The sequence below is a fragment of the Parasteatoda tepidariorum genome, chromosome 8, assembly GCF_043381705.1.
Source record: "Parasteatoda tepidariorum isolate YZ-2023 chromosome 8, CAS_Ptep_4.0, whole genome shotgun sequence".
In the NCBI taxonomy this organism is placed as follows: Eukaryota; Metazoa; Arthropoda; class Arachnida; order Araneae; family Theridiidae; genus Parasteatoda; species Parasteatoda tepidariorum.
This window is the reverse complement of record NC_092211.1, coordinates 50,990,070-51,011,204: the sequence shown is the minus strand read 5'-3', so window position 1 is coordinate 51,011,204 and position 21,135 is coordinate 50,990,070. Positions and strand designations below refer to the sequence as shown.

Here is a 21,135-nt window from a genome sequence, read left to right as displayed (position 1 = left end):
GCATATTTTGTATGTTGAAATTTTTTTTTGTTTTGCAAGAAAGAGAGAATGGAGAGATAAAATGTGTATTTTATCAAATTTCTTTTTTGATACAAGATAAAATAAAGAATAAAATAAAAAGCTTCATCACTATTGTAACATTGTAATTGTATGTGCATGTCATATATTCGGATACTCACCATTTTTGTTTACTGAACCACATGCTTCCAAAGAAAAAAATGAGTAAGGCAGCTAATTTTTTTTTCTTCATTTTTTTTGCTATTTTAGTGAAGTAATGTTAAACATTGTTTAATAATTTTAAAAATGTCTTTAAGTGAAAGACATAAAATGCATAAATGAAATAATAGAAAAATTGCTTTGCAACAAGAAAGCAAACGCAAGTGCATGGGCTGATCTTATAGGAGCAGATCACATCCCGAGAAGCAGCTTTTGAGAACTGACGTCACGAGGTTAGGCTGAATTTTCCCAGCAGCGACACCTGTCAGCTGATGTACGTTCGGTGCATTAGGGAGGTGTTCAGTCTTATTTTAGAAGTGAAAATGGCTACAAGTGTTCTTTTTGTATAAGATAATCTGTGTTCATCTTTATTTTTTTTTTAAATGATTCTACAAGTTGTGGCTTATGTGGCTGTATATAGTGTGGAGATGTTTTAATCTACATTTTTTTTTAATAATATAGTAAGCAATAAACGTGGTGAGTTTACAAATTTCAGTATTTGTTTTATCTGTCTCCTGTTTTTTTTAATTTTTACCAATCCATTTCTTTTCAGCATTCTATATTTTCTTTTCAGGTAATTTATTTATTTAAGCTAATTTCATCAACGCATTTTTTTAACCTTTTATACCTTTTGGCCATTTGTCTTAATAAGATGTTACTCATCCGTTTACAAGATATTGTAATCCTAGTATTTAAACAATAAGGATTTTTCTAAAATGATCCTTTAGTTATTTTATTCTAACATCTTAGACATTTTTCCTTAAGCTAATTAAACCAACACGCTGTAAAAAACAGCGAAATTGTTGATCGATAGTTACATTTTATTTTTGTTTTATTCTATATATTGTTTTATTTAAATTGTTATAACTCGTACCAAGAAGTTTGGAAGGAGAAAATATACGGGAAATCAATTTTCTACTAAAACACAACCATGATGTTATTAATCCCGAAACATCTACATACAAGTGCATCTAAGAGGAAATGTTCAATTACACCTCAGTTAAGCAACAGTGAGTGTGGAAAAAACATCCTAGTGGATTTAGAAATACTCTCTAATTTGCTGAATACTTTTGTAATGTGCAAAAATTGCAAAAACACTGAATGCATTACAGCTTCTGTAAGAGAAGAAATCAGGAAAGGTCTTGTTGTAGATTTGAATTTGACGTGCAATATTTGTGGTAATGCCGTAAGTTTCATGACATCAACTATTTCAAAACAATATTATGATAATATTCGCATGGTGTATGGAATGAGGTGCATTGGGAAAGGTAGAGGATCAGCAGAAACATTATGTGCTATATTAAATCTTCCACCACCACCTGTAAAGTTCCAGGATTACTCTAACTATATTACAGAGAAATTGAATGTTGTTTCTTCAAACTCAATGAAACAAGCCACTGAAGAAACTTTGAAACTTGAACTAAAAGCGGGCGAGATATAGCTTCAGCATTTGACGGGTCGTGGCAAAAGAGAGGACACACGTCATTAAATGGTGTTTTTACGGCCACATCTGTTGAAACTGGTAAAGTTCTTGACTTTGAGTATTTAACTAAATATTGTCCCAAATGTACTAAATTATGTTGCACTCAAGGTGAATGTTTGAAAACCTATGAAGGATCTAGTGGTGGAATGGAAGCAGCAGGCATATTGAAAATATTCGAAATTCCGAAACAGCACGAAACGTTCTATATATGAATTATGTGGGAAAGGGAGACTCGAAAAGTTTCTCGCTGTGTGCAGCAAAAGTTTATGGGTATGATTCTGTGGTAAATGAATTGGAATGCACAGGGCATGTTCAGAAGCGCATGGGAGCTCACCTTCAAGCTCTAAAAATTAGTTATAAAGCGAAAAAGTTGTCTGAAGGGGAAAAGTTTGTGTGGTCGTGGCAGACTTACTGATAATGAGATCAACTTGTTTCAAAAGTATTCTAGCTTAGCTATACGAAGAAATGTAGGCAAATCTGATGAGGAAATGTCAAAGGCAGTCTGGGCGATTTTTTTCCATAAAATTTCAACAGATGCTTCACCGCACCATGGTCTCTGTCCATCAGATTCTGATACATGGTGCAGATATAATAAAGCTGCATCATCTGAGTCTGATGAAAACTATGAGCATAAACACTCTCTCCCGGAGCCGTAATGCATGCCATAAAACCTGTGTTTAGAGCTTTAGCTGATGAGCACTTGTTAAAAAAGTGCACACATGGCAAAACTCAAAATCCAAATGAGAGTTTTAACCATGTAATTTGGGAGCGATTGCCGAAGACATCGTTCTCAACATTAAACACTCTGAAGTTCGGCGTTATGGATGCCGTCATTTGTTTTAACGACTGTACTTCTAAACGAGTTGACGTATTTCGACAAATGAACATCCAGCCAGGATTTTATATGGCACGGGCACTAGAACGAATTGACATTCGTCGAGTAAATGAGGCAGAACGTGCTATGAAACTGACAACCAAAGAAGCCAGGATTTAAAAAAAAGAAAGATATGAGATCGAACGAATCTCTCGCTATAAAAGACAAATCCGATTATGGTGCTGGAGCATTTTGATTTATTGAATTACTTTTCTAAGTTGAAAAATGTTATTTATTCTTTTTTAAAAATTTTTTAATGTTTATGTATGAGATAATGTTAATTATCACAAGTTTATTCTCTCCTTAATATAATTTTTTTTAAAATTTACTTTACTTTTGTTTTTTTAAAATTTGCTTTACTTTTGTCCTCTTAATTCTTAATTTCTTGTCTACGAACTTCTTTAACAGTCAGTTATAATTAATTCTGTTATCAATTCACAATGTATATGTTTAAATACTACATATTTTTTATTAATCAATAACTGTTACAAATTATTATTATGNTAGAAGAGCTGCTTTATATTTTAATTTTGCAATATTAATTTATTTATAATTTGTTTATTACATGTTTCTCCTATCAGGTTGGTCCCCTATTCCTTTAACTCGCATTTCTTAGAAGGTGACACCTGTGTGGGAGGAACACCGTGAGAATTAGAAATATATAAGATTTTATGTCTTGTGCCCTTAACCTTGTGACATCTTCTTTTCTTTGACATGGTAGGTGATTTTTTTAATTGCGTACTGGACGGTGATCGTTAATTTTAACCTTTAGCCAATTTTGACCTTTTCTCATGTGTGTGTGAAACCCCTTTGGTCGAACTGCCCGGTGCTAGTGTCTTCTATCGGCCAATAGTTTCTTCAGGGGTTGAATTTGAACAGGCCCCCATTTTTTTCACTGGCCTTTACTTGTACCCCTTTTTTTCCAATTTTCCCCTCATTAGCTATTCACGAGGGAGACCTAGTTTTCTTAAGGCGGATGCACGACAGAGGAGGGACACAACACCCATGATTGTGAATTTCACAAGATGCCTTGTTACGTGGTGCTGAAAAAGTTGTGAAACGTTATTTTTAAAATGTCTCCTTATTTGTAACGTTAACATGTCGTTGATGTAAAAGGTTGGATTGTTGAGTTAGTGTATTGAATACATATTTAGAAAAGTGTGATTGTTGAGTGATGTCAACTATTCAATGATGATACAATGTCAACTATTTGTGATATAATAAGAGAGCAACCACACTAAATAGTGTTCCTTCCTTCAATAATTTATGGACCGCCTTCTATGTTTGCATGATGATCAACAGTTAGAGGGTGTCAACCCTAGGGTGAGTAGCCATATTTACTTAAATAGTTAGTACAGCTAATAATCAAACTTACAAGAATGTGTTTACCTTAGTTTTTTTTTTGTGCATTTCTGCTTATTATTTGGACTTGTTTTTTATATCAATTCCGTATTTCTAAATTTATGACTCAATGGACTTATTGCGTTATTCGGTGTTCAACAATGCTGGACCACCACTATTCGGCCTAATTTAAGAAATTATATATAACCTTGCCCTATTCATTGATTATTAATTTGTTTTAATTTCTCATACATTCTTGTGGGTTTACCTTGCCACATACACAACCTGTTTATTACTTTTTGAGATTTCATGTTTGAATAATTCGATTGTCTCGCCATTTTGAGTACTAAATATGAATTTTATAAGTCATTTAAACTTAACCTTTTTTTTTATCGTAACAATTATTATTTGTTTTTAATTCCTAACTTGCACTTTTTAATATTTAAACTTAAAACTTTAAGAATTGGTGCCGCTCATTTTTAATTTTGTCATTTACATATACATATAAAAATGAACCAAAACCACAACATATATGTTCAGTATATATTTATATTACAAGGTTTATACTGGTGATCTCAATAATGAGGTTTAATGATGCATATATTTGTTTTATTTGTACGATAGGAGAATTATTTATTTGTAATTTCTTGGATTATGAGTGATGTTTAATTTTTAACTTAATTTTTTATCCTAAACAATTGTTTTGTTAACTTACTTCGTTGTTATGTTACTGTTTTGTTATGTTACTTCGCAATCATAAGCAAATAATGAATGGTAATAATAATATCCAAGAGGGTTTGCAAAACCCAAGTAATGCTAATCAAAGTCAGTTCATTAGAAAAAATATTTCTAATATAAACATTCAAAATTTTTCAGGCAATGAAGACGTAAAATGGTTTTTGTCGCAAGTAGAAGACATAAAAACACTAAACAATTGGAACGATTCTGTTCCGCTGGTCTGAAACACTAAAATCTGAACTTGAGGGAACGGCCTTAAAATATTTTGCGCTATCTCCCCTATGTAAAAATGCATTATTCAAGGATGCTTGTAATGCATTACAAAATTTTTTCTCTACAGAAACGTCTGGTTCTGCCACTCTCGCGTCTTTTCAGGGCATTTGCCTACTCGAGGGTGAGTCGATAAAAAGTTTAGCTCCAAGTCGCAGCATCCAAAGCGTACAACAATGTACCAACCGATTCGCTAGATCAAATTTTAGCCTTACAATTTATATCTATAATACCACTCTCAATCAAACAAAAACTTATTTTTGATGGGGAAGAGAAATTCCAATCACTTGTTGGTAAGGCTCAAAGATATGTTCAGGGTGAACAATCATTACAAACTGCTTCTTTCGCCAACTGCATTTCGGCAAATAATACTATAGATAAACTCCAGAATAAAATACTTGATTTGGAAAAGAAATTAGAGGATATGTCGATCTCAAAAGCTTCCGTGAATCATATCAGTAACGATACTTTTAAACTCAATAATGTCAACAGAAATTTTAATCCTAATTTCCAACATTCCACAAGTAATCGTGGCATAAGGCAAAATCAAGTTAATAAATTTAATAGTACACAGAGACAGAGATACCAAACTTTTATATTTTGCTTGTTTTGTGGTCGCTCTAATCATGTTATGGCCAATTGCCGGCAATATTTAAATTTGAATAGACAAAACATTCCTCATACCAATTACCCAAATGCTCATAATTGGTACCCTGTGCCTTATGATCATTTACACACACAACAACATACACTACCACAACACAAATTACATAAGCAACGATCTTCATTTACATAACAACAAACACAGCAACCTCCGTTTAACTAAAGAATCGGGTTTAGAAAGGGTGCACTGGTCTCGGCAAATCTTCACATGACACCCAATAATTCTTTCATTATTAAACATGTTTCTAATTGTAAATCTATAGATATCCAAACCTTTTTAAATCTTCCATGTCTAATACTACTAAATTTCTTAACATTAAACATTATTTTGATTATGAATTTCTAAAAATTAATAATGATAAGCCTATTACACTCATGATTAATAGTGTTTTTGCTAACAAATCTTTACCTATAATTGAACTCAAATTTAACAAATTGAAAGCTCTATTTTTCTTAGACAACTTCTAACGTCTGAACAGAAAACATCTGTTCTTATCAGTCCCACTACTGAAAAAACAGAGACTAATTCCAATAATGATTCGTCAAACTTTGATAAAGATTGTAATACATCCTGTATCAATAATCAGTATGTATTTAATGTAATTCTTTGCCAAAAGATAAATTTAGAACCCCAGGAATCTCAAATTGATCATCGTTAAGAACGTATGAAGTAAATTTGATAGCTGTTCACGATCGATGCCAGAAGACGAGGTACCACCAGCTCTGGCGAGCAACATCTCTCCACTATGCGGATCAATGCGATACTCAGTTTTATTGTAATTAAATAAATAAAGCTAAATTAATTTTTGTTTATGTTACGATTCCACTTTATTTTCTATAGGGTTACTGATGAATTTGTCATGCCTTCTGATAAAAGAAAGTGTCAAGGTCATTTTGCTGGCAATCCACTCCAATCAGGACGATTTGAGTGTAACCTGGCATATGTAATTAAACAAGCTCGTACACTAGAAGAGCATTCTTATTTATGAAATTTTCAAGGAAAATTCGTTTTTAAGTCGATCATTAAATCCGGTCTGAAAGCATCCTTGCACTTCGTCTGCAGCAACAGTTTTTGCAGCAAAAAAGCCAGAAGAGGTAGGCAGTAAATTGGGCAATGTGAATCAATTAGCCGTTCTTGGTGCATTAGCCACAGGTAGTGGGTTTTGCCCAAGAGGAAGAAAAATTTAGCACCATAAACGTAAACTAAATGAGCCATCCAACATTCATTGCTTGTGAGAAAACGGCAAGCAAACTGTTGGATGCTTGCCTAGAAGAAAATTTAAATTTGGTTGTCCAAGAAGAAAGAATACTCGCTGAAAGCAAAAAAGGTGTAGATGCCGAAGGATTTCACTGTATTCCCGTTGTTGTTGATAGAGATTGGTGCAAAAGAACCTATGGCCATGGATATAATTCTGCTAGTGGAGCTGCGGTAATAATTGGCCATTTTACACAAAAAAAATTTATATATCGGAGTAAAAAATAAAGTTTGCCTGATATGTAATGCCATTGAAAGAGGAAGAATTCAAACAAAACCGCATTTTTGCTGGAGAAATTGGTCAGGTGCTTCAACAGCAATGGAGAGTGATGTGATTGTGGAAGGATTACAATATCTGGAAACAATCTACTGCATCCGTTGCATTCATTTAATTGGTGATGGGGACTCCAACACGATGACAAAAATAAGAGAGGAAGTTTCTTATGGAAAGAAAGTTAAAAAAATAGAGTGCGCAAATTACGCCATAAGGAAGTATCAAAGAGCTCTGATTAAGCTTCAGACAGATGCATCAAAATTCAATGGGAACTCAGGCACGCAAGCTCTTGAAACAAAAGCTCACCCGTTTAGTCACTGGAGTCAGAGTATGTATAAAATGCACTATGTTAACAGTCGTCAAAATTTCAGCAGTGAAGCAAGCTATTGCCAAACTTAGTGCAGAATTGAAAAATGGGGCCGAGTCATGTCTTTGGCAAGCATGACAATTGTGAGGAGTTCTGCAACAGAAAAGATGGCCAAGGAGATGACTCAGTTCATAAATTAATGATTGAAACTGAGATGCTTTCAGACATACAAGCAATTGTGCAGCGAGTATTAATACAATCTGCAGACAGCCTAATTTGGAACACAACGAAAAATTGTGCTGAAAACTACATGAGTCAGTTCTGCAAAACATCTGAGGGCAAGCGAGTAGACCATTCGAAAGCAGGTGGAATTACAAGACGGCTAAAATAGTTGCATTAGCCTATCAAGAACCTGCTCAGAAATGGCTCATGTCTGCTCATAAATGCCTGAATAAAAAAAAATCCAGCCACTCCCGTGCGTGAGTTTGTAAGAATAAGACAAAATTTTCATCTCAACAGGATTAGGCAAAGAAAGCTGTTTTGCGTAGAAAAGATTAGATAAAAGAATGTCTGGCCATATTTCAAAGGGTGGCGATAATTGTCAGAAACCAGATGCTTCTGACGAAACTCTTGCAAGATTGAAATTTGAGTTTCTATCTTCTCAAAAGGTTGGTTCTTCTTCTGAATTTGAGAGTGCAACAAGAAAACAGTCATAGTGCGCAATTTGGAAAGAAGAAAGATCGAAAAGAATTCTCTGCTATTTTAAAGAAGTCATAGGCAGAAAAAATAGCATTCTTTGTGGAAAATTGGTTGAAAGGATAGTCTATCCTGAATCAATAGTGACCAAAGCTCTACAGTATGGGAAAGTAAAAGAAAAATAGACCCGTTTAGATTATTGGCCAACAAACAGGGTACAAAGTTGATTCTTGTGGTCTTTTTGTTTGTGCTGAAAAACCATTCCTTTGTGCTAGCCCTGATGGTCTGATCGGAAAAGGGCTAGTAGTATTTTAAAATGTCCATATTCTGCCAGACTATACAGAAATCTGTCTGAAGCTAGTCAGAGCCATAATATTAGTTTAAAGATAGATGAAACTGGGTTCCTCTATCTGCCAGAAAGTCACAAGTATTTTTATCAAATACAGGGTCAACTCGCCATCACCCAATGGCAATGGTGTGATTTGCTTTTTTGGTCTGAATCAGATTACCTGATTATTAACATTCGCAAGGATGAAAACTTTTGGATTAAAGCTGTTAAAAAGTTGGAACATTTTTATATGAATTGCATTCTTCCTAAGCTGGTTGATTCCCGCTTCAAGAGAAATATACCCATCAGAGAACCCCAACATATGCTTGATGCAAGAAATGAGAGAGTCATAAAGAATTCAAAAAAGGCAGCTTCGACTTCTTCAACAGAAACACACATGTAATTTTACTTCTGAAACCAGCATCGACAATTTCTATCCAACCCGAGAAATCAGAATTAATAATTCGATAATAAGATAAAAGAATTCAAAAACCTAAATTAATTTTTCATTTGTAAAGATATAATATAAGTCCACTTTCAATTTTGATGAACAAGCTTTAAACGTTTTTAACGAATTAAAGAAATGTCTTAAGACATCTCCGTGTTTAGTATTACCCGAGATTGACAAAGAATTTGTGTTGAGCACTGACGCTTCAAAATACGCCTTGGGTGCTGTTCTCTGTCAATATGATAAGGACAAATTTTTACACCGTGTTGCTTATGCTAGTCGCAAATTAAAAGGACCTGAAATAAAATATTCTACCATCGTGAAAGAACTTCTCGGTGTTGTATACGGAATTAGCTATTTTAAACAGTATTTGCTAGGAAAGAAATTTACAATCTTTTGTGACCAAGCTAGTCTTTCGCATACTCTTAAGCTAAAAGATCCGACTTCACGAATATCTCGTTGGGTGATGACTTTACAACAATACGACCATAATATTATACATAAGCCCGGAAAATTAAATTTAACCGCAGATTATCTATCTACGGGTGTAGAACAAATCAATAGTGTAAATATTACATCTACTCAACACAGTTTATTAGAAAAGATTAAGATAGAGCAAAAAACTGATTTTATCAGAAATTAGATCAAAGGCTGATATGTCTAGGCATAAGTTAAATTTCTTTTTAAAAGACGATATACTTTACTGCACACTTAAATTTAATCAACCAAAAAGTAATTGTAAAGATAGGTTAGTCATTCCAGAGTCAACAGAACTTTTAAATTTATGCCATGACTCACCGACTGTAGCGCATCAAGGAATTAGTAAAACTTTAAGACGCATTAAGACAGATTTTTTTGGAAGAACATTTATAAAAATCTTCAAAATTATACACGAATCCTGCAATTCGTGTAATGAGCGTAGAGGTCACCAACCTTCAAAATTAGCCCCACTTCAACGAATACCTATAGCTTCTGAACCTATGGAATATGTAGCTATAGATGCTGTTGGCCCATTACCTTTAACTTATTCTGGGAATAAATATATCCTCGTTGTGTTAGATTATTTCACACGTTGGCCTGAGGCTTATGCAACGCCTGACATAAAGAGTGACACTGTTTCTAGGATTTCAGAATTGTTTATTAGCCGTCATGGTGTACCATACCATCTAATCTCGGATAGATCAATTTTTTGTTTTACAGATACCCTGTGGGTCATCCCACCATTATCACGGAGAACTTCGATGATATTTCGGATTTGTAAAGTGTAAGGTTTTGCCTCCTAGAAAACTGTTCCATCCAGTATTGCCGTATAGGAGTAATGGAAAATTATTGTTCCCACTATGTCAAGCTTGCTGCGACGGAGCTCAGCAGTCTTCTTGTAATCATAATGATGATGAGAGAGCTTTCGTCGGTACACTGAAGAGGTGAAGAAAGCTGTTGAAAAAGGCTACAAGATCCTAAAGGTTCAAATTTTCTTATTTAGTAATTTTGTTCTGTTTGTAATATTTCCCGTTTAATATTATTTACATTAGTTTTTATCATTCCAGATGTACGAAGTCTATCACTTCCAAGACTCATCCACAGATTTATTTAAATCATACATTGATTTATTTTTGAAATTAAAGCAGGAGGCAAGTGGCTGGCCAGAAGGGTGCAATACTGAGAAGGAAAAAGACCAGTACATCAGATCATATTTCGAGACGGAAGGAGTGTTGTTAAGGAAAGACAAAATCAAGTTCAATCCCGGACAAAGAGCAGTAGCAAAGCTTGCACTCAACAGCTTTTGGGGGAGATGGGGGATGAGCCTTATTAAAATGATGTTAAATTTTGTTGGCAGTTTAGAGGAATATAACAGATATCTTTCTGACAATACGAAGGCGGTAAGTATTGTTCATTTAACATACTTCTGTAGATAACGAATACTCCTTATACATAGAACTTTACGATTTTGTTGAAACATTCTCTTCCCTTTCTTAGATTCAAGATTTGTTTTTCCCCACCGAGAAGATCTGTGCTATGCAGTGGAAACAGAAAGCAGAATTTATAGATGGAGATCAAAGCACTAATATTTTCATTGCTGCTTTTACGACTTGTCATGCAAGATTAAAATTATACAACGAGATCGACAAACTTGGTGAGCACGTTCTCTATTTTGACACCGACTCTATCATTTATGAGTCGAACGGTATCAACGATCCGCCATTGGGGAACTTTTAAGGGGAATTTACCGACGAACTTGGAGGAGAGACGATTGAAAAATTTGTTTCAGGTACGAAGGGTAAAATCAATAAAATTGTTTTTTTTTTCCTAAATGTGGTTTCAAAAAGATAAAAAGAAATTGTCTTTAATTATTATATTCCATGTTTATTTTTTTTCCTTTCAGGTGGTCCGAAGAACTATGCCTACATAACAGATAGTGGCAAGAGTGTTTGCAAAGTTCGCGGTTTTAGTTTAAATTTTAAAAATAGCCCAATTCTTAATTTTGATTCGATCTATAGTTTAGTGTCCAATCTAGATGATCGCTCTGCCATTCTTATCTACAACCCCACAAAAATAGTCAGAGATCCAAAGAAGAGGAGAGTTTTTAATAAGGAGGAGATAAAGGAATATAGGATGGTCTATAACAAGCGAGTAATAAAACCAGATTTCTCCACGGTTCCGTATGGCTACTGAGGAGCGATGATGAAGACGAAGGTTTCGGAGGAAGAAGGAAGCAAGCACACATACACATTTAAAAAAAAAAGGCCCTTTTCAGGGCCAACAAATATTTCGCAAACATTCACTTACACTCACATACACAGAAAAGAACACATTTTCAGGTATAGTATATTTAAAAAAACTTATATGCATATGTTTTGTTTTCAATAAAAATAACAGACAAATTTTATTTTATTTCCTTTTGTTATTTTATGAAAAATAAATCATGTTACAAAATGTGACAAAATGTTACGAAATGTGTTACAAACATGTGAACACCAAAATGATTTTATTTTCTTACGTAAATAGGGTTGGTTTCTATCACGGATGTGATAAATGTTTTGATTCTGGTGCAGTGAACCCATTATCAGGAGAAACAATGGACAAGTTGAGGAGAAAGACATCTGCAGTGTCTGGGAGATGGAGAGGTAAAGGCTATCAGTTGGTTGAGATGTGGGAACATGATTTCAAGGAAATGATGAGCAACGAGCTGGATATGAAATCTTTTCTAGAGAACCATGAAGTCGTAGATAGGCTGAAACCCCGAGATGCTTTTTTTGGTGGCAGAACGAAGGCTGTGAAACTCGTTCATGAAGGGAAGGCTAAGTATATTGATTTCACAAGTCTTTATCCCTGGTGTAATAAATACTGTAGGTAAGGATCTTTCTCCTTGTCTTCTTTTTGTATTAACAGAATCTTGATTTCGTACTTCAATATTTTTAATTATGTATGTTTTTACAGGTATCCTATTGGCCACCCCTCCATCATTACAAAAAATTTTGATGATTTGGATAAATATTTCGGCTTCATCAAATTTAAGGTTCTGCCACCTAGGAAATTGTTTCACCCTGTTTTGCCCTACCGTAGTCAAGGCAAGCTATTGTTCCCTTTATGTCACGTTTCTTGTATGACAAATCAACAAGAACCCTGTACGCATAGTGATCAAGAGAGGAGTTTGACGGGTACTTGGGTAACCGAGGAGATGAAAAAAGCTGTAGAAAAAGGATATATTATACTCAAAGTAAGGAGTTTTTTTCACTTGATATCTATTTATATTTATGTATAATGCAGTTCCCCATTTTTATTTTTATTTTATTTTTTTTTTTTTTAATTTCCAGGTGTTTGAAGTATATCACTTTGAGGAATCATCCTCTGATTTATTTAAATCTTATATAGACTTGTTTCTGAAGTTGAAACAAGAGGCTAGCGGATGGCCAGAAGGGTGCAATACTGAGGAGGAAAAAGACCGGTATATCCAATCTTATTTTGATAAGGAAGGGGTACTGGTGAGGAAAGAGAACATAAAGTTAAACCCTGGCCAAAGAGCTCTCTCCAAACTAGCTCTAAACAGCTTTTGGGGGAGATGGGGGATGGGCCTCATTAAAATGATGTTAAATTTTGTAGGCAGTTTAGAGGAGTCTAACAAATATCTTTCTGACAATACGAAAGAGGTGAGTATTGTTCATTTAGATAACGAATATTCCTTATACATAGAACTTTACGATTTTGTTTCAACATTTTCTTCCCTTTCTTAGATTCAAGATGTGTTTTTCCCCACCGATAAGATCTGTGGAAACAGAGAGCAGAATTTATAGATGGTGATCAAAGCACTAATATTTTCATTGCTGCTTTTACAACTTGCCATGCAAGATTAAAATTATACAACGAGATCGATAAATTGGGGAACAGGTCCTCTATTTTGACACTGACTCCATTATCTACGAGTCGAACTGTATCAACGATCCGCCATTGGGGAACTTTTTAGGAGAATTTACCGACGAACTTGGAGGAGAGACGATTCAGAAATTTGTTTCAGGTACAAAAGGCATAATCAATAAAATTGTTTTTTTTTTTCCTCAATGTGATTTTAAAGATAAGAAACAGTATTTTATTATATTACATGTTTTTTATATTACATGTTTATTTTTTTCTTTCAGGTGGTCCGAAAAACCATGCTTACATGACAGATAGTGGCAAGACTGTATGCAAAGTTCGCGGTTTTAGTTTAAATTTCAAAAATAGCCTAATTCTTAATTTTGATTCGATCTATAGTTTAGTGTCCAATCTAGATGATCGCTCTGCCATTCTTATCTACAACCCCACAAAAATAGTCAGAGATCCAAAGAAGAGGAGAGTTTTTAATAAGGAGGAGATAAAGGAATATAGGATGGTCTATAACAAGCGAGTAATAAAACCAGATTTCTCCACGGTTCCGTATGGCTACTGAGTAGCGATGATGAAGACGAAGGTTTCGGAGGAAGAAGAAGGATGCAAGCACACATACACATTTAAAAAGAAGGCCCTTTTCAGGGCCAACAAATATTACGCAAACATTCACGTACACTCACATACACAGAAAAGAATATTTATGAGAAATAAATCATGTTACAAAATGTGACAGGTTATTCAGTATTTCAGCCAACGTTTTTTTCTAGCGAATAGGACTGGTGAACTCATTTGAGGAGGTGAGTCAGTAAACACATTTTTATTAATTACATATTCTTCGGGTATTTTCATTTCTTTTAAAGCTTCAAAAAATACTTTTTGGCCTTTTGGTTGTTTCTTCTCAGTTCTCAGTACATTATTAATCAAGTGGGTGATGTTTGTTTCAGGAAGGAGTTTCTGTTTGTACAAAATTTCTCCTTTATCAGTCCAAGAAAACAGTTCTTTGTTAGATTGCAATAATTGGAAAAAAATTTTAGCTCGCTCTTTTTTACTTTTAGGTACAACATTCATTAGTTGCGTTTCTATTAAATTGCTGTTCTCCATATCATTTTCTTCTTTAATTTCGTTAGGCTTTTCTTCAGCTTCGGCTGCGATGTCATCCAATGGTTGATTCGATTTGCTTTTATTTTCCAAAAAAGTAGGAATTTTGACAAATTTTTAAAGAATTAGCAAATATAGCACTGCTTTTTCATTTTCTGGGATATTTTGATTTTTAATAATATCATGCATTTGCTTATCCAATTCAGATAGGTATTCTACAGTATTAGCTTGTAACCTATTTTCTGCAACAAGTAAAAAATTTTTATCGTGTTCCATTAATTAAAGATGTTAGAGCTGTAATGGCAGCTGGTATCAGGAATCCTAAAAATCCGTCACCTCGCTGGACAAGAATTTCCCTCTTACGGAATAAAGGTACTTTTTTATCAGAAAGTTTTCTTAAACTTCTTTTGAATGGTGAGAGCTTGTTTCTTATTCAGAGGAATGTTACCTTTTAACAAATTAAGCACGCATTCGCAAATGCGCTTAATAGATTTAGCTGGACAGTGTTTTAAGAATTTCCGCTTTGATTTCAGTTTAGCAACAGCCTGTAAGACCTCTAGACAACAGTGCTTACTGTTCGACATTCTAATCGCATTTGATTGTTTCATTCCTAGTTGGGATTAATTTATACTTTAGAAAATGACCAAATGTTTCAGCTTTAATGGAGGCACAGTGATTTCTACTGAAGTGTTTAAAATTACAGTTAATAGGCGATTTTACAAAATCATTGATATTCGGGCACCCGAGAGTTTCTAAGTTCACACAATAACGATTCGTAAAACTTTGAATAAATTTTGTCTTCTCCACTCCTTTTATATAAATCTTTTCATATTTCTGAAATATTTCTTAAATCCATGTAGGGCGATTGTCCAAAATTCCAATCATATCCATGTGTATTATTTTTTATAAAAAAATATTGTCTTTTCTCATGCTTCCTTAGCTTTACGAAACTAAATGGTGGTTGAAATGTCCAATTATTTAAATGATTGTTATTTATATCAAAGATTGCTAGCTCTTTAATAAGAAATCGATTTTCAGTGAATAAATATCCTTCGAAATCTAAGACACAGACACTACTCTCTTCTCTAATGTTAATGGACAAATGACTATCTCGGCTGGTACACGATCATTTTATCATTTGGTAATATACCAGTGCGCAGGCGCAAGTTATCTTTCGTATCTGGTTTCAAATCGACTAACAGGTAGCCGAAAGGTTTCGAAGTCGCGTCTTGATACACTTCTTCTTCAATTTTGTTGGGTAGAGCTGTCGACCTCAATGGGTAATTTGACTTTGATCTCGGGGGTTTTCGAAGAGAATAAGGTAGTGAGAATTCAGAGATATTTCTCTCATTTCTTTTCCTTTATGGAATATATTTTGAACTATAAAAATTACCGAGACGTTACGGTGGTGACTATATTTCGTAAATAAATGAGTTAGCTTAGAATTACTTCCCAATTCAGACATAAGATCATCGAGAATAATTAATGCATTTGAAATATTATTTAAATCTGAAGGAACGCCCTCATGAAATGTGACATTCTGTATTGTTTCAAACATGGATTGATATGCTCCATAACACCAAATCACTGATTTTGGAAAAGGTTGAATAATTTTAGACTCGATTACTTTTTTGCAGAGCTGACTTTTACCACAGCCCATTGGACCAGTCAAAATGCACGTGAACGAATGTCTAAGTTTAGGGAACTCCATAGTGAATAGATTGAATTAATAAACTAGAATATTTATTGAAAATAAATATAATAAAAAAACGGTAAATAGATAAAAACACAATTTTTCTTTTTAAAAAAATATTTTTTTATTGTTTGTAAGCAAAGCGTACACCAAATTTCTTTTTCACAAATTGATACAATCTAAAATAATTTTTTTTATTAACATTTAGCATTCTTAGAATGGAAACCATAGAATGTTTCTGACAACGTTTGTAAATGAAAAATACACAATAGGCTCCACATACATTTGAAGTGAGTGATTGAAAAGTTATTTAACATTTCTAATGTATGTTGGAATTCTATAATTAATAAATATCAAGTCCATAAAAATGTGGTGAATGTCCATAGGAATCAAAGAATTCCAGTTTTTTTTTGTTCAGTCATGTCTAACCAATGAGATCCTGGTCGAGTTGATTCATCTGTATTGACGATGACAGCTTCATTTTCTTGCAAAGTGGGTATTGTGTCTCGTGAGTAAACACCGCTAAACTTAGATGCTGTTGTAGGGTCTTTCGATGAAATTTCATAAATCTTTCTTCCGTCCATTGCGTATCATTAATCTCCAAAATCGTATAGGATGTCTCTCGATTTGTTATATTCTATGACGTTTTCAAATTCGGCAAACACAATGACACACACTGTTTTCTCTAACGGTCTCTCAAATTTCATTTCAACTCTTAAATTACTATGTTTTATTAAATTAAAATGATCGCCGTCACATAAGTCAGGGGATAAATCAAACGCATAGAGGGTATACCCATCACAAAATTCTTCTCTAGAAATAAAGTTGCCCCTGTCGCTTCTCATATGTTCAGTGCTCATAAATAAATTTTGATAAGCTCTGATATATTGTTTTTGTGAAAAATTCATTTCCAATGGATTATGAGGGACAGGTTGACCATCTACGTAGACTGCGATAAAATTTAAATTAAAATGTTTAAAATCAAAAGGATTTTTCTCGAATGTGCCGTGAAATGCATCGTTTTTCACACATCCTATGATAAGTCGTTTAGGAATCTGCCCCACAAATACATTGTTTTGCACAAATGACATGTTACCTTTAGGAATGGAATACGCTTTACACAGAACTCGATCAATAGGATATTTTGCAGTATCTTTTTCTAAAGCTTTTGCGTGTCCTAAAATTACTCCAGGACTTACACGCACTTTTCTTATTAAAAGTGAAATTCTATCTAGTATAACTTTATAGCCAGATTTTCCGATCAAACAAAATTCAGGTTTACTACGAATCAACTTTATTTTTATATCTACCATGTTCAATAATAATCTGTTTTGGTGGAACAAATCGCTGTGTATACAACCAATCATGTCCACACTTGAACTTAACTTAAAAAAATCTGATCTTTTTTTCAGTCCATCATTGGAATCCTTATAATAAAGTTCTGCTGTGAGTTGGGAGGTTTTACTGTCATAGCCATGGTTTAAAAGTGTTTCTATGTAGGATCTATAAGGGTAGGTGTTGCTCGAATTTGAAATGATGCGGTCGTTTAATGATACATCCACTTGAGAAAACAGAGAATGTAAAAATAGATTAACGGGTCCGATATCGTCATCTTTCGTTAAATTAGTATTATCATTTTTTAAAATTTTTGCCTGCACGTGAAGCTGAGTCTGACTTAAATCAATAAATTCCTCGCCGGAGCCTGATATATGAAATTCTACGGGTCCGCCATCAAATACATTAGATAATGGATGGAACTCTACCCACTGCCCACTTTGAATGACGGTTTGTGTGCCAGGCATATGAAACAATTCCAGTTCAGATTTGACACATTCTGGAGAACCCTTCAAAAGAAATGTCATGATTAGGAGTCACAAATATCACGTCCTCTCGCTTTCTGTTTCTTTGATGGAATGATTTTTTCTTTGTCTTGCGCTTTCTTTTATATCCACCACTACCGATCATTGACTGAATTTTTCCAATTGCTTTATTGGCCAATATTTTGCCAGATTCTCTTGTTCTATTTTTGTTCGATGTTTTCAAGTCCTGGCCTGCTAATACATCCGACACAACACGTGATCCGGTGACTAAGGCTTCTTTTCCAATAGTTTTTGACTCCCGATATATGTATGGTAAAGCTGCTCTAAATAATCGTCTAATTATACCGCCCAGACCATAGCCTTTTTGGTAAGATATACCTAGATAATATGGCAAACCATGTCCGGTTTGAGAATAATGGTCTTCCAACTTCTTTGAGCAAGAAACATAAGGTACTTGATAGCTGATTTTGTAAGTAATCATTTTTGAAAATACACTCCATATTTATAGTATTTGTCGCATTCGAAAATACAGTACAACCATCACTTTACCTCTTTCAAAGGGTACAAAATCACCTGAATTTAGTCTGAGTTCAACTTGAATAGTTTGAAATGAATGTCTCATTAAAGGTAAATATTGAGGTCTATCATAATACTGACTGATAGTTTTTCCGTCTTGTCCTTTTATTCGAACTATCCGCAGTAAAGGAGCTTGCGTATCGCCTACAATTTGGGGCGATACAAGATCTGTGTACACGTAGAAAACCGAAAAATTAGTCCATGCATCCGCAACATGCTCGCTTTTCATGTTACCCGTAATGATTGCTTCACGTTGAAATCCTAACAGCTCACCTAAATTCTCTAAATGAAGGCTGCATCCCTGAACAGCATTAACTTTTACTTGTTTTGTAGCTTTATTGTAGGTAAGTGTGAACCGACTAGGATTTTTAGGTAAAGCAAGTTGTATAGCTGATACAATATCGAACATTGTTTCATAACAACCCACATCAATTGTTTGCTTAACAGTCGATATGATATTACCATTACTAATCTTGTAGTAAAAATAATTGTTAGTTTCATTTACGTTAAGCCAAGAATGGGGATAGATGATTTCTGATAGGCCTACTTCCCATTCACCTTTTAAATCCACTGGTATTGAGTTTTAAAATGAGAGATTTTGCTAACTGGAAAGAATCGCATAGAACTATCGAAGGGCAACGTCACGTAGAAAGACATTTTTAAAAATGAATCTCTTACGATTAACCTTCACTATTTATACTTTTTGAATATCAGTCACCCAATCATTGAACTTATCTGGGTACCCTAAAAATTTAACAAAATATTGCAAAATTCCATTGATTCTTTTTTTCTTGAGTACTTTTTCTACTAGGTAAAAGCCGGAATCAACTACCTTTTGTAATTCTTCTTCATAAAACGTACTTTTTATTGGTTCATTCAATAAATCTTTTATTTTATACACTGCAAGATTTCTTCTGATAATTTTATCGATGACGAATAATTCTCGAGTCCAATTACTTTCATATCCTTTCTCGAACGTAAGTTTTGATTTACTAATACGAACAGCACCTTCTATTTTAAAAACACTTATTTTTGAATTTTTATTATTAATTATATCACTATATAACGTATTCCAAACTTCTTTTTGATTATCTATATCAGTGTTTCCCAAACTTATGACTTTAGTGTACCCTTTCAAAATTTTTCGTAACGCTGTGTACCGCTGATAAAAAAATTAATGTATTTTGTACTGTAAAAAAATTGCACAAAAGTTAAAAATCACAACTGGCTGTTGACACCACCAATTATTAACAAAAAATAGCCAATAATAAAATGTGTAATCGCAAATTTTCATGGCTAGCTTTGTTTTCAAATAAAAAATTTTGAAATATTCGTTTAGTGTAAGATATTTCGCACAAGAACGCGTACCCCCGCTTAACTGTTCCCGTACCCCTGGGGGTACGCGTACCACACTTTGGGAAACACTGATCTATATTAACAGAGACTGGATCTATTTTTATACTTCTGTGTTTAGTATGATTATAACTATATACTAACTTCGAAATGACATTAATATATTTCTTCGTGTTATATTCTGTGAAGTATTTCCACATTTTAATTTTTAAAGTACGATTAAATCTCTCCACAGTACTTGCTTTTGTTTCATTATTTGTTGTAAAATAATGAATCCCTTCCTCTTATAGATATTTCTGTATCAGTTTATTTGTAAATTCTGTTCCTTTGTCTGATTGTGAATTTTCCGGCTTTCTTTCTTTAAAAATATTTTTTAAAGCAGACAGTATATTTTTGGCTGATTTGTCTTTAGTTAACAAATATTTATAAAACAAGTTAACAAATATTTATATCCATTTTTAAACTTTGCTAACGATTGCAAATCAACCAAATCAATTTGAAATTGTTCATCTATTCCTCCAACAATCACTCGATTCCTTTTAAATTTATGTTTTACTGGTTTATGTAATGTATAAGAATCCTTAGTTTCTAACCACTTTTTAATTTGACTTTTTTTAACTTTGCTCTTTACAGCATTATAAATTGCATTAACACCGCCGAAACTACCTGGGTGATCAGGTTTCTTATAAACAGATTATAGTAAATTATTCATTCCGACTTAGATTTTTTAAGATTAAAATACATTTTCCAGCTATATATGAAATAATGTTATCAATTTAAATTTAATTTTCCAAATTTAATTCAACTTAAACATACTGGTACATCATTTAATTTATTTATTTCTTTATTATATTAAAGCAATATAAATTTACTAACGTGGAAGCAGTATTTATTCTCTGAAAAGGAAAATTGTACGTTTATTTGAAAAAAAAGTTCATAAAAAAAATTTTCAAAAAGAAAAAACAAAAAAAATTAAAACATGGTACACAAAGAACAATAGGAATATGTAGTATGGTATACTACATATTAATTAAAATCATTTGTTAATTCTAATTTAATTCTAATTTCATTATCTAATCATCTTAATTTATTTAATCATCATCATTCATCTAATTTAATAATCATTTGTTAATTTGTTAATGTAATAAACAGCTTAAATAATTGTAACTGTTAAGTTCGTGATAAACTTTTAATTGTATGTTTTTTAATTTCTTCTTTTTACACTTGTAATTAATGTTATTTATTTATCAGTATTCAATAATTCTTTGCAATATTTTTCATGTAATATTTAAGTTTTAAGCCTCAATTTATTTTGTAACCTTGGGAAAGTAATCTTT

At 33.3% G+C, this 21,135-nt stretch overlaps 1 protein-coding gene across 1 annotated transcript; it reads right to left on the bottom strand.

Annotated features, from left to right (window-relative positions):
* Positions 1–16,642: 16,642 nt before the first annotated feature.
* LOC107451650 (uncharacterized protein F54H12.2-like) lies at positions 16,643–17,851 on the bottom strand. The gene has a single exon (XM_016067814.3). The coding sequence runs from the start codon at positions 17,849–17,851 to the stop codon at positions 16,643–16,645; it is 1,209 nt and encodes a 402-aa protein (XP_015923300.3).
* Positions 17,852–21,135: the final 3,284 nt, after the last annotated feature.